This window comes from Scyliorhinus canicula, chromosome 19 (genome assembly GCF_902713615.1).
Source record: "Scyliorhinus canicula chromosome 19, sScyCan1.1, whole genome shotgun sequence".
Lineage (NCBI taxonomy): Eukaryota > Metazoa > Chordata > Chondrichthyes > Carcharhiniformes > Scyliorhinidae > Scyliorhinus > Scyliorhinus canicula.
In genome coordinates this window covers 99,891,380-99,905,219 of record NC_052164.1, presented here as the reverse complement: position 1 = coordinate 99,905,219, position 13,840 = coordinate 99,891,380, and the positions used below count along the sequence as shown (strand labels likewise).

At 41.3% G+C, this 13,840-nt stretch overlaps 1 protein-coding gene across 1 annotated transcript in view; it reads left to right on the top strand.

The window, feature by feature from the left end:
- Positions 1–10,939, top strand: part of kmt2a (lysine (K)-specific methyltransferase 2A) — a 182,427-nt gene extending 171,488 nt beyond the window's left edge. Inside the window, 2 exon segments of the mRNA XM_038778603.1 lie at positions 2,087–2,400; positions 7,055–10,939. Of these exon segments, the coding sequence (XP_038634531.1) occupies positions 2,087–2,362 (276 nt within the window). The 3' untranslated portion in view covers positions 2,363–2,400; positions 7,055–10,939.
- The last annotated feature ends 2,901 nt before the right edge of the window (positions 10,940–13,840 follow it).

Below are 13,840 nucleotides of genomic sequence, written 5' to 3'. Positions count from 1 at the left end.
CAGTGAGCCCCACTCGGCCTTAGATGTGCCTGTCTGGAGTGCTTGTTCACAGAAACGAACTGATTAAATACCCTGGGGGAAATACTAGGTTAAAACAGCACCATTTTTAGCAGCTAAGCGTCACATTGCTCCAGCACCGGACTACCTGTGAGTAATACCACAGATAACTATCTATGCATTTAAAAAAAGAAAATCTTGTTCCTGTATTTGTTGAATAAAGTTTTATTTTAAAAGTCTTTGAATCGCTTTTGCTTGCTTCTGTGGTTTTGCCTGCTTTATGGGAATTAAAATGCGCCTGCTTTATGATGCCTTATTGTAACAGACTAATGTCACTCGCGCGGGGGGGGGGGGAGTGAATTTTGTTGTTTGAAATGGAAATGCATATTGTTAATCGCATCATTACTGTGTTAATTAATCAAAACAAATAATTAGATTAACATGATTTTCCAAACTTGAGATGATTGATTGACTAATTTGTTGCCACATATATTGTCACGGAGTACAACGAGAAGTATTTTTCGCTGTTAATCAGTTTGATTAGGTTATATTGTATATTTAATATGCTTTCACAAAATACTCCACTTCATCACCACTTCAGTCAGTTAAGCCAATGATGTGTTCTGGTCCTTACCCTTTGCAAAACCTCTTGGTGGACATTTAGATTTTTTTTGGCTTCTTTCTTCAGGTAGTTGTGATATGCAGAGTACATGCACAGTGATTTTTAAAAATGTACCATATAAAATTTACGGACCAGAACTAAGCAATCTGGTCCATGCTGATGTCTATGCTCCGCAAAGCCAAACCCTACCAACATAACCTATTTCTTTCTCCCTTTTTGTTCCTGTTTATCCAGCTACCCATTGTATAATAATAATAATAATCGCTTATTGTCACGAGTAGGCTTCAATGAAGTTACTGTGCAAAGCCCCTAGTCGCCACATTCCGGCGCCTGTTCGGTGAGGCCGGTGCGGGAATTGAACCTGCGCTGCTGGCCTTGTTCTGCATTACAAGCCAGCTGTTTAGCCCATTATGCTAAACCAGCCCCTATAATCTACGCTATTCACATCACCCACTCCTTCTGATAGTAAGTTCCACAATCTAACCACAAACCGGCCAAGAGGTTGCCCTTGAATTCTCTGGGATTTATTAATAACAACCATCATGGCCCCTACCTTTGGACACCCCACAAGGGTGAACATCTTCTCTGCTCTATCATATTTTTAAAAATAAATTTTGAGTACCAATTAGTTTTTTCCAATTAAGGGGCAATTTAGCGTGGTCAATCCACTTAACTTGCACATCTTTGGGTTGTGGGGATGAGACCCATGCAGACATAGGGAGAATGTACAAATTCCACACAGACAGTGACCCGGGACCGGGATCGAAACCGCTCCTCAGCGCCATCGTGCCGCCCCCCTGCTCTGTCATATTAAAGACCTCGATCAGGTCATGGCTACCTCTTTTTTGGAGAAAAGAATCCCTGCTGTCAGCTTAGAGAGAAAAGTGAGGGGACTATGCATTGTCCACTGGGCTATTTGGGTTTCTGCCTGTTGACTCAGACATGTGTTGAAGACCCAGCCTGTTATATCAGTTCTTGTATTATCCTTGTAAATCTTCTCCAGTGTCTCTATATCTTTATTGCAATATGTTTGCTTTCCCAGTGGACCAGTATGTTTAAAGGGCCACTTGGTGTTTTACTGTACCATACAGAGCCTCAGGTTTTGGGTTTGGTTGAAGCAACAATTGGGCTGCTGCAGTCAACATCATGACCCTAGGCTATGATGAAAAGAGTCTATTGGGGAACCTGCTTCCTGCAAAACAGCAAAGGTGGACTGCTTGACCGTTATGTGGGAGTTGTGTCAAACCTGGCGAAGATTTTTTTTTTTAGTTAAGTGCCCTACAGGTGCTCATATCCAGGCACACACTTGGGCAAGATGAGAGAGAGCTGTCATTCCCATGGAATGTACCCCAGCAGGATCAGCTGTCTTTAGAAAACTGGGGCGGTGGGGGGGAGCCTGTTGTTTGCACTAAGGTGAACATATTAATTTTATTTTTCTGCTCTGTTCCTTTGTTTTTGTACTAACAGGGGATCGGTTGTTACATGTTCCGTATTGATGATTATGAGGTTGTGGATGCCACGATGCACGGAAACGCAGCGCGTTTCATCAATCACTCCTGCGAACCGAACTGCTACTCACGGGTGATAAGTGTGGATGGGCAGAAACACATCGTCATCTTTGCCGTGCGAAAGATCTACCGCGGTGAAGAGCTCACATACGATTACAAGTTCCCAATCGAAGATGCCAGCAACAAACTGCCTTGTAACTGCGGAGCAAAGAAATGCAGGAAGTTCCTGAACTGAGAAAAATAGATAGAACTGGTGAAAAAAACCCTCTTGAGGTGACTGTGCCATGATTTTATGGGATTACTGAAAAAGTATTGGGATGGAAATGGTGGTAGAATTGCATTGCAGTGTGCAGCATAAAAACACCTTGTTACAGCAGTTTTAAACACTAGAATCAGAATGGTTGCAATGCAGGCGGAGGTAATTTGATCAATGGAGACTATGTCTAATGACTAATGGCAAAAATTGTCATTCATACAAATTTATAAATCTCTTGGTTTTGTTGGCAACACGGTAAAACGCATTATTAAACAGTTTTGGAGAGTTGGCGCTGTGGTTAGCACTGCTGCTTCACAGTGCCGAGGACCAGGGTTCAATCCCGGTCCTGGGTCACTGCCCGTGGGGCGTTTGCACATTCTCCCCGTGTTTGCATGGGTTTCGCCCCCACAACCCAAAGATGTGCTGGGTCGGTGGATTGGCCACGCTAAATTGCCCCTTAATTGGAAAATAAATAATTGGGTACTCTAAATTTATATTTTTAAAAAAGTTAAACAGTTTTGGCTGCTGAGCACTTTCAGAACTGCATGGCAGCATGTGAATCAGCCCATTTCCATCCTAAAATGCTAAAATGTATCTGCATATATGGGAAGTAGGAGTTCTGAACGGAACAAATGAGTGCAACCAAACTTCCCAATCAATTATGGTACCACGGCAACAACAAAAACTGAAATTCAACCTGAATTACCAGGGTTACTTGAGCAAAATCTCTCTGGTAAAAAGAAAGGCAAATATGAGTTGTGAGGGAGGTTATCTTTCACATCTATGCAGTGGAAAAGATATGGGAGGGGGAACATGCAGTTTTGATCTTTTTGTGTTATTCTGTTTCTGACCTGGGAGCAATTTGCTTTTAATCATGATTTAAAATGTGGAAAAAAAAAACTTTTTTCAAATCTGCTCTTCTAGTGACAGCCACTCCTCATCAGCAGGGCTACTTCAAGTGAGGATGAGCTGAACCGAGGGTGTACTCATTCAGTGTTGGGGAAAGTCTGTAGTCCCATAAAATCCCTTCAATCTGGCAAGATCCCTCCCCTTTCCAGGAGGCAGTTATCACATGTTTTATTGTATGTTTGAAGCTGTGTGATTGTTTTTTAAAACTCAAGAGTCCCATTTACAATGGCAGAATATAGAATTAACACTAACTGGGTAAAAATTCTGCCTGATACTTGTTTGAGTTTCCTTTTTGTGAAAGCTTATTTTTAATTGCTTCAAAGTAGTACTGCACTTGCCAGAGGAATGGCTATTCAGAGGTAAAAATTAAGAGAACTGCATAGAAGGAGGCAGAGGAAGGAAGTAGTAACCAGGGTAATCTGAAACTTCACATTGACTTTACTAGTAGTAGGAAAGCCTGCTGCTAATGAGCGCTCAGTTTAATAATCCCTGAAAACCCCTTGCTGATAACACACACACAGCTAGTGTTAACATTGACACTACTTGTTTGAAGTGCACTAGCTGTGGAAAAGCACTAATGATGAGATAACAAAACTCTAAACTTTAAATAGCAGGGGAGGGGGAATCACAGTCTGACCCTTTCACCGATATAAACCTGTATATTTTTAGTTAGTGGGTTTGTGCAAGGTGGGTAGGGAGTCAACACTGCCACATTGATGAGTATTACATCACAATTTCTCGACTGTAAGAGAGCATAGGAAAACTAGAAGATAAAACATCTCGACCTTCCCTTGCACTTACAATCCACAGACTTCTAAAATCCAAGCTTGACATCACCGACCCACTGCTCTTTGAAACCTTGTCAGTACCTTGCACGATGGGTTTTAGCCTTTCACCTGAATTTCTCGATCCATAAAAACAGCAACACATTTCTGGAATATTGAGTACGCTCTAATGGAAAGGTTTCTAAGTGTCATTTGTGGCGGGATTTTCTGGGAGTTTTTCAGGGGCCTCCCTTTTCAGGCCTTCTCATGTTTTCTTTCGGGTCCACCATTCCAGGACCCCCATCCTTCACACCGCCCCCCCTTCCCCAAAACCTTTCAGAGGCCCCTTCATACCAACCCTGCAACCCCCCACATTTCATAACCTCCTCCACCCTCCACCAGCCCCTCTCAAGCCCTGATCCGTGGCAATGCCATTCTGGCACCCTGGGAGTGCTCCTCCTGGCTTTTCGGTGCCACCTGTGCACCTTGGCAGTGGCTGGATGGCAGTGCTAAGGTGCCAGCCTGGCAGTGCCAAGGCACTCACATTCCGGAGGAGGAGGGACAGAGCTGCACCCTACCTTATCCCTGCCCACCCAGGGGCTTCTGATGGCCCGGGAGACCCCCACGTTCCGTGACACCGTGACCACATTTGTACTAATTGACCCCTTGTGACCTCTCGTTGGGGAGCCGGTTAGATCCCGGGAGACCGTTAGATAGGAGGTCCTTCCTGTTATTGGGATGGAGATTGGCCTTAACTGGTGATTGTTGGTTTCTCGCGGTGACGGGATCTGGATCTCTCCAACGAGAGTGGGTTGGTTAGATTGGAAACCAATCGGCGCCTGGCAAGGTTCCCAACTTCGGACTCTCCAGCGGTCTAACCATCTTGCTCTGATTCGCGCGCGATGCAGCTGTTAGATCGTGCCCCTTGTTTGCAATCCTTCAAAATATACTCAGACTGGAGAGGTAGGTGGTCAGATATTGCTGAACATCCAGCCAAGAGATCATAGTCTGCACTTAAATTTGTATTGCCTTTCTCGCTTTAAGCTTCCTGTAAGTGAGTCTCTTGCTGAGGAAAGTTTGGAGTGTAGGGAGAGGAACACGAGGGCATTTGATCACAATGAAGTAGTTTTGATTTCGCCCATGAGTGAACCTCAGCCTAAAACCGGGGAGCCTAGAAGTTGCTGTGGATGATACTGGTGTTCAAATGCGTAACATGGTCTTTAGGCGTTCTTTAATTCACTGTTTTAAAGCAGATGTTAAATACCTCTGCTAAAATAACAGATTAATGTCCACCTGAACATTATGCATCCACCTGCTGCCAACTTTTAGGTTAACCTTTCTCTATCGCTTACCCGTTCTCCCAAAATTATTTAACCACCATACCAGAATGGCAGAAAGGATTTTTATTTTTAAGGTTTTTTTAATGAATCGGGAAATAATTTCTGTTGAAATGACAAAAGTGTCACAGTAGCTGACACCTGGAACACGGGCAAGTTTCTTTTTGACCAAATGAATGCATCTCAAGTGGGTTTATGGCAGTGATTAATGTTTGAAGATCTTGATCCCGTATATTTTTGCACTGTGTGCTATTTAGATTGACGCTAAAACTAATGTGTTTGTACTGACTACAGCAGTGTATCTTGTTATTCAGACTACAGCCGCATTGTCTCACTGTTCAGATTAATAGCTGTATCTTGTATATTCCATCGCCCTGAGTATAATGTATGTCCTGTTATCCAAACTGTCTTGAGTTTTTAAAAAAAACGGTTTGGCTGATCAGGAAGTTGTGTTTTATTTAAAGGGGCACAGTCTTCATTTAAAAAAAAAAAACAAGTATCACCTAACCACCCTCTCCACACTTCCATTCCGTTATGTACTTCCTCTTTGTCAACAAAGACAGTGCCCCTTTAAGCAATAATTGACAGCTAGCCAGGCTAATGGATGGAAGACGGAGTCAGGATGAATGTTTCCCTGGTGTTGGTATTTGTTGTCCATTATTGCTATTAAGTTATACCTCTGGACAAAAATTGAATTGGGTATTTTCTTCTTCATGTTGGGTTTGTCTTCACTCAGTTGCTGCTGCTTAGTGACATCCATCTGCCACCAGCCTTTTGGGACCATGTTCCTCGCTGCTATGATATCAGCTTGTTACTTGAGGGCACTTCGCTCACGGAGATGTATTAACCTGTTATGTAAGGAAGGGCAATGTTTACCTGAGAAGGGCATTGCGCTTCAAGTTCGTGGTGAAATCGCCAAGTCAGCCTACTTACAGCACAAGGAAGACAAGCCTTCCGAGTGTGGTGTTAATGTTCAGGTAATGGGGATTCTACTGGAAGGGGGTGGGGGGAGGGGAATAGGGTGTGGGGGGGGTCTAGTTCTGTATGCACTGACAGTCGTGAAGACAGAATCGGAAATGCTGTATTAATGACTGCTGGCTCGTTTGACGCGCACATAGTTAGCAATGGAGAACTTGATTGGTCATTAAGATTTTAGTTAGTTTGCGTGTTACTAAACAGCCGCAGATGAAGTTCATAATTGAGAAGAAACCATGACTAGCAATGGGCAAATTGGTTTATGTGTTTCCTGACACACCCCTCTACTGTATTGCTGGGCATTTCAAAAAAAGGGGGCAAATATTTGATAACCAATTTTTGGGGGGCATTTTATTCATAAAATCTTCTTTGATTTCTATTAATGTTCTTAAATAATTGAAGGAATATATGGAGCATCAGTTTGCAGTCCCAGTGGGAGTTTAAACATGTACAATGATCAGCAATTGCTGCTAAGTCATTTTTAATTATGTGGGTTAGGAGGTTTTTAAAGCAGTATTTTGATGATTAATAGCCTTTAGCTGTATTGCATAATTGGGGCTTAAGAGATTGCCTTCTATGCCCTTTCTTCTACCTAAGAATATATAGTTTTCCATTCAAGGAGTGAATGGGTTGTTGAGATACCCATTTGTATGGGCATTCAATATTCTGTTTGTTCCCCTCCCTAGATTCTCTCCCAAACAGCACTGAGGGTATACCTGCACCAAATGGACTGCAACAATTCAAGAAGGTGCCTTACCTTCTCATGGGCAACTAGGAATGGGCAACAAATGCATTGCCAGCAGCAGAAACATCCAGTGAATGGATGTGAAAAAACTTTTGAGTTGATGAAAAAGCTACAAATTTTAAACAAGTTGAATAAATGCGCAAACCATGAGCAGAATCATATGATTCTCTGAATGCAATTATAATCTTTTAATTTGTGAGCGGCCCAAACTTTAGACTAAGCACTACACATTTGGAGTACAAGTGGTTTGTTCGGTTTTCGATGCAAGGGGGCTTTGGCTTGCTTTTAGACTGAATTGTTTATCTAGTGTAGCTTAATGTGATGGATTCCAGGGTGTCGACTCAGTGCTTTGCCCCTCATCAAACGTACACCGAAACCCCATCTGTGCATCACTAAACAAAAGAGATGCTGTACTGTGCTCATTCAGAAGTGGGCGTGGACTTGTCTAATTTTACCAAGGCTCAAGTACCCACTAGAAGGAAATAAGTTGACAGCAAGTGTCTTTAACTCAATAGGAATTTGCAGAGATTTTAAATAGTACTTTTTATCCAGTGTGGGATTTCACAGTGACTGTGGGTAATGAGTTAGAACACTGTACAAAGATTATTATAAATGTTTTCCCTAACTCTCACTATCTATATCTCCAACAGAGATTTTTAAAAACCATATTATTTGTATTTGTTTGAAATGCATTTGGACATATAGGAAACTTGAATATAATTGTATTTTTAAAAAATAGAATGAAAAGAGGAGCGAGGTTCTTTTGGGAATAGGTAGAAAATAATAATTCTAAAAAATAGGTAACTATAATAGCACAGCAAAGCCACATGGTGACAGCCTGAGTATGTGTACCAAAGTCTTGATTCATAGGATTAAATGAATCATTGCAGTTCTTTCTTACAGGTTGTGCATCCTCCTAGCCAACCATCCTCTTAATTCAGAGCCAAGACACAGAATAGTTGCGTACCCAACAAGCCAGGCAGCTGGGGCATATGAATGACGGACTCCAGCATTTTAATTACGCCCATTGTTACGTTTTGTGAGTTTTTTTAACTCTCCGTGCTCTCCCCTTCGTCCCCAAAATATAGAGTAATATCTTTGATGTTAGCTGCACTAACAGCAGACTTCAGTCAACAGGAAATGTGGGATTTCAAGCTATTAAAACTGGTAATGTCTGTTTTTCCATCTCACTAAGCCCCCTTAAGGAGGTTTGAGTGCGAGGAAGTGGGTATTCCATTGATCGGAACTTGACCCGCTTATTTCTACACCGTTGATGAAGCCCTTTATACTTTCTTGCAGCAGTGAAGCAGGGGCTGATATAGCTCACAGGGCTAAATCGCTGGCTTTTAAAGCAGACCAAGCAGGCCAGCAGCACGGTTCGATTCCCGTATCAGCCTCCCCGGACAGGCGCCGGAATGTGGCGACTAGGGGCTTTTCACAGTAACTTAATTGAAGCCTACTCGTGACAATAAGCGATTTTAATTTCATTGAATGGCTGCAGACAGCCCCAAGCTTGTATGCAGGTTTTGCTGGGCATGAGGTATGGGGTAGAGAAGTGCGGCAAGTTGGCAGAGACGGCTAATCGCTAGTTCACTTGTGTTTACAGATGTCACCTTTTTTTTGTCTTTGTGGCTGTTTGAACCTTGAGTATGAAGCTGCTATGCATTCCTTTCTGTTGGTTTTCACAGGCAGTTAAACTTTTTTCAAACCATTATAACCCACGCCACACAATGTATAATATAATTAAGTGCCAGGTTATTCTTTTTTTTAAAGTTGAGATTTATAGACAACTTAGCTGAAGTTTAAAGACCTACCAATTAACAATTGAAAATACTGCCATAGTGCATATATATATTTTTTTATTACACTTTATTTATTTAATTTGGGGTCATTTTGTTGACTGTGTACTCTGTGCAGTTATCTATTATTTGGGGGTTGCTCGATTAATGGAAATATCTGCACACATCCCACTCCAAGTGCTGAATGGAGCTCAATAAGGATATTGGCATTGGGTGCTGCAAACCTCTACTACAGTTTCACCCAAATGAATGAAGAGCCACTTTGATCTACACAACCTCCATTGTTTGGAGGGGGGGGTGTGTTCATGCAGTAGTGGGTGTGCTTATTTCTAGACGTCAGTGCCTTTGAAGGATTAGCTTCTGGCAACAGTGCGTCTGTAATAAGATGTTCATATTCCTTTCTCATGAGGTGTGATGCTGTACCCCTGTGGCCCAGTATCATCTGGACAGAACTAGCTGCAGTAACATCGAACACATTCTTCTGAGTGGCATCCACGAGGCTTGATTTTCATTTTAAACACCAAAGTTATTAAAAAAAAATCTCTTTACGCTGCTGCTGTCCTTTTGCACCATTTCATAAAGTCCATTCTATGTTAGTGTTTTTTGTAGAACGGTTGAAATTTTATCTCGCCCCCATTCTGCCTCAAGTGGTGTGCCACCACTGCACAGATGAGTTCCAGCTTGTTCTCTTGGATTGCAGAACAGCCAAGGCTAGAAATAACTCCATGACTGTCATTAGCAATTTGTGATAAGAGATGCACTTAGAGAGGGTTGCTGGTATTTTGTCCTTTGTAGAAATACTTTTTTAAAAATTCATTTACTGGAGCACTTCATTATCCTACCCTGCAACAGGATTGGAACTGATGTAAAGTCTGCCCCTAGCATAGCGGAAGATTACAAGCCAACCACATTCAATCTCAAACCCACAAAGGTCTGGCAAGGAGGGACTTTAGTATTTTTAAAAATGTTTAACATTGTTCCCTTTGCAACCCAATGTAGTAAGACACAGTGATGTTACAATGAATGTATCCTTTTCTAAAACTGAACTTCTTAATAGAAAAGTTTTTTTTTAATGAATAATACACCATAAAGTTTGATCAATGAGATACAAAACCCCTTCTGGAAAAAAAATGCGGGTTAATTTGAAGGGCTGGTTCTCGTCTATTTAGCATCCATTTCAAAGCAATACGATGTTTATGGTAAATCTGTAGAGATCATGTAAAATCATCATGTCTTGTTAGTTTAAAAGTACACAGTTATGGGTCCTAGTTCAGAAAGAAATAACGGTCAAGATAAATGCAGAATCTGCAATTTCTGAATTGTTTTCAGTGAACATAGGCTTTCCCAAGATTTTTAAAAATATTTAAACACTATTGCAGTTTCTTTTTGTTGTCTCAAGAATGGATGGCTGACTATATAACTACTAGATGGGGCGGGAGGGGAATATACTTTTTAAATTATTTTTTAAAAGTTTGGGTACACATTGTGTCTATACACCCCTGTTCTCTGTGACTAGGACTCTTGCCTTTTCTCTCCCGCACCCCACCGGAACGGAATTATATTTATATGTGTGTTTTTCCGTTAATGTGAATATATTTTTATGTCTCTTTGAGATGAATACACGATGAAGTAGTAGATGTAAAATGTTCCGAGTCAGAGAAACCTTTCGTGAGAAATTTGTTTTATTTTTATTCATGATGAGGCAAATTGTAAACCTTTTTTAATTATTTTTTCAGTCTTTTTTGTGTTTCTGTAAATTGTTATTTTTTACATTGCTCTTTCAAAACATTATTAACAATCTGATTGATTAGTACATCAGTATTAAACCATATCATGGTAATGAAGGTAATTTTAATTAAGAAAAACTGAAAGCTATGCTAAAGAATGAATGTAAAAAAATGTACATAGTTGTAAAAAATGTTTCTAAGCGTCATTTTCTATGCACTTTTTTATTTAAGTGATAGTTTAATTAATAAACATGTCCATTTTATCCTTGGAGATACTTTAAATATATTTTGTGTATTTCATATGGGTTTGGGTTTTCTTTTAACATCTTCTCACACCACTTCTGTCCCACATTATGGCATAGTTCCTCTGCTGCTGAAAGCCCCCAGGCACCTCACATAAATGGCTGGTCTTCACGTGATAACATTCGTACTTTATGTTGTTGTGGAAGCATATCAGAGGAGTCCAGTGTTGCAACATTTTTCCACCCCTATCTCCAGAGGAGCTCAATCCAATTGCAATAGCTCTTGCCTCTGGGGCAGCACGGTAGCACAAGTGGATAGCACTGTGGCTTCACAGCACCAGGGTCCCAGGTTCTATTCCCTGCTGGGACACTGTCTGTGCGGAGTCTGCACGTTCTCCCCGTGTCTGCATGGATTTCCTCCGAGTGCTCCGGTTTCCTCCCACAATCCAAAGACGTGCAGATTAGGTAGATTGGCCATGATAAATTACTCTTAGTGACCAAAAGGATTAGGTGGGGTTATGGGGATAGAGTGGAAATGAGGGCTTAAGTGGGTCGGTGCAGACTTGATGGGCCGAATGGCCTTCTGCACTGTATATTCTATGTTTTATGTTCTATGCCCATGTCTGTGTTAGGAGTAGGTAATCAACCACGGTTGGGGAACTCAGATCTTTGACCTGTCTTCTGCCTGGCTCTGCTACATGTGAGTCAGTGAGGATCCTGTGGTGTGCACATAGGTCAGTAAAGAGTTACATTCTAGTCATGCATATTATGTGTAAAATTGTAGGATAGATAATGGGTATACATCACTAAGTATGTTACACGAGTGATAAGGTGCAGATATGTTGTTAAAACTTAATTTAAACTCAACCATGCCTTTACTGGAAAGAAGCTGAGAGAGAAATTCTGGATAATAATTTCTTTCCTTGTTTTTGACTAGTCTAAGTTGAGTTTTGGGACTAAGTTGTCTTCTTGTCTGCATATGGCACGGAGGGCAAATGGAAATAAAATGCAAATGTTGAACAGGTGACCTGCATTAATCTTGATAAGCATGCAGTGTCCATCTCACCTGGCAGTTAAGCCAAATGTACCCGTGCATTTTCGGCTTCTGACACGCCCAGGTTTATGGGTGCTTTTTTCCTAAGGATGGGGGAAAGTTGATTGATCTTCACTCTAAAACATAACATCATTTACTTATCAGCAGCAAACCTTCATATGTACCTTCCTGTAATCTGGAATTTTGATGTTCCAGAAATAAAAGCTGACCTATGACACTGAGGATCCATGAACGGTTACAGTGAATGTATACAATGGAGAGGAATGTTGAGGACCACCTTGTTTCATTTCCCCAACATGGTGGAATTTACTTTTTACATGAGCAATGTTGAATTACATTAACTAGCGAGCCCCATATTGAATGAAGAACGATGGATGTGGCCATGATTTCTGTTTGCCAGTTGATGGAGGTGATTGTCACTGTTGTTCTCAGGTGGTGGCTATCAATTTGTAGATTTATTTTAACGTGGTCTCTTTCTGTTTTTAGTAGTTATAAGTCTGGTTACTCTATATCTATGCCCCGGATTTGCAACATTGTCAGCCATCAGGCAGGGATTTGATCTGCACCTCTCCCTCTGTGTTGGTGTGCAAACACACTACCACTGCATCCTTATTATGACAAGATGCAATGCTTGTTCAGCAAGGTTGGGCACTTATTCACGGGTCCATATACAGTAGGTCTGTATACAGTGGAAGATATTAGAGAAGCTAATATATTTCTTGGCTCTCTGAAATTCTCTTGTTGATTTGAAATAAAGACTAATGACACTGCCTCCTACTCAGCCTTTCCAAAGGCTCAAAACATCTCGCGTTCCTTCACTCTCCTACAACTTTGAAAGTTCAAGATTAATGAAGTCTGCCTTGATATTCCTGATGGTGCCATTTACTGGTAATACATTCACTGAAGTTTGATGAAACCTATACCTGGGGGAACCTCTTTTTCAAAGCTGGCAATTGGGAACGCGGAGAGCTGATGGTTAGTATTTACACTGACATTTACTGTATCATAATCACTGCACATTTATAAAGATCACTATTGGCTTGTCAAGAAATAAGTCCGACTTGCCATTAGAAATATAAAATCTTGAGGACTGCTTGGCCCACTTGGTGGCTGCTGCCGTTTCATTGGCCATAGCTATGCAATTTTATACTGTTCAAATATTTATCCAATTCCCCTTTTAAATTGCTGCTGAATGTGCTTCCATTGCTTTCCCAGGCAGTGCATTCCAGCTCATAACTTGCTGCTTCATAAAGTTGCACCTTATTGCCTCAACTCTTGACAAATGGACGTGGTTTACACAAATTAAATTTTTACGGGTAATCACTTATTTTGTAGGCAACTCCAGCACACAGCGAGATTCCAAAATAGTGGTGAGGTTAGTGACAAGTTAAACTTATTGACAGTGTTGGATCAGGGAGAAATGTTGGCCAGGACACTGGGAGGAGTCACATCTGAAGGACAGTATTCGTGACCATGCAGCACTCACAGTGTCCCACACTGGAGTGTCAGCTTAGATTGGGCTGCTCTCTGGGACTAAACTTGAACCCATGAACTTCTGGGTCACGGCAGAGAATGCTATCAAGTAAAGCAAGCTGACACTTATTTACAGTCAGTACACATTACTTACATATGTGGCCAATGTTAATATAAACTCAATTTGATCTCAATATTTTAACTTTCATTACCCAAAAGGATTTTCTTATATAGCCTTATGACGTCGCCTTTTGCTAAGAATTTGATGGGTATTCCAATATTTTTCTAAGCAGCCATGGTTCAATTGCCCAATGAGTATCAGCTGGCTGATAAACTGCAGTCCTGCTTTCTTTCTATGTATGTGCAAACATTCATGCTGTTGTAGGGAGAGGTGGGATGGGATGCACGGAATCACTGGCCAGTGTTGAGGAA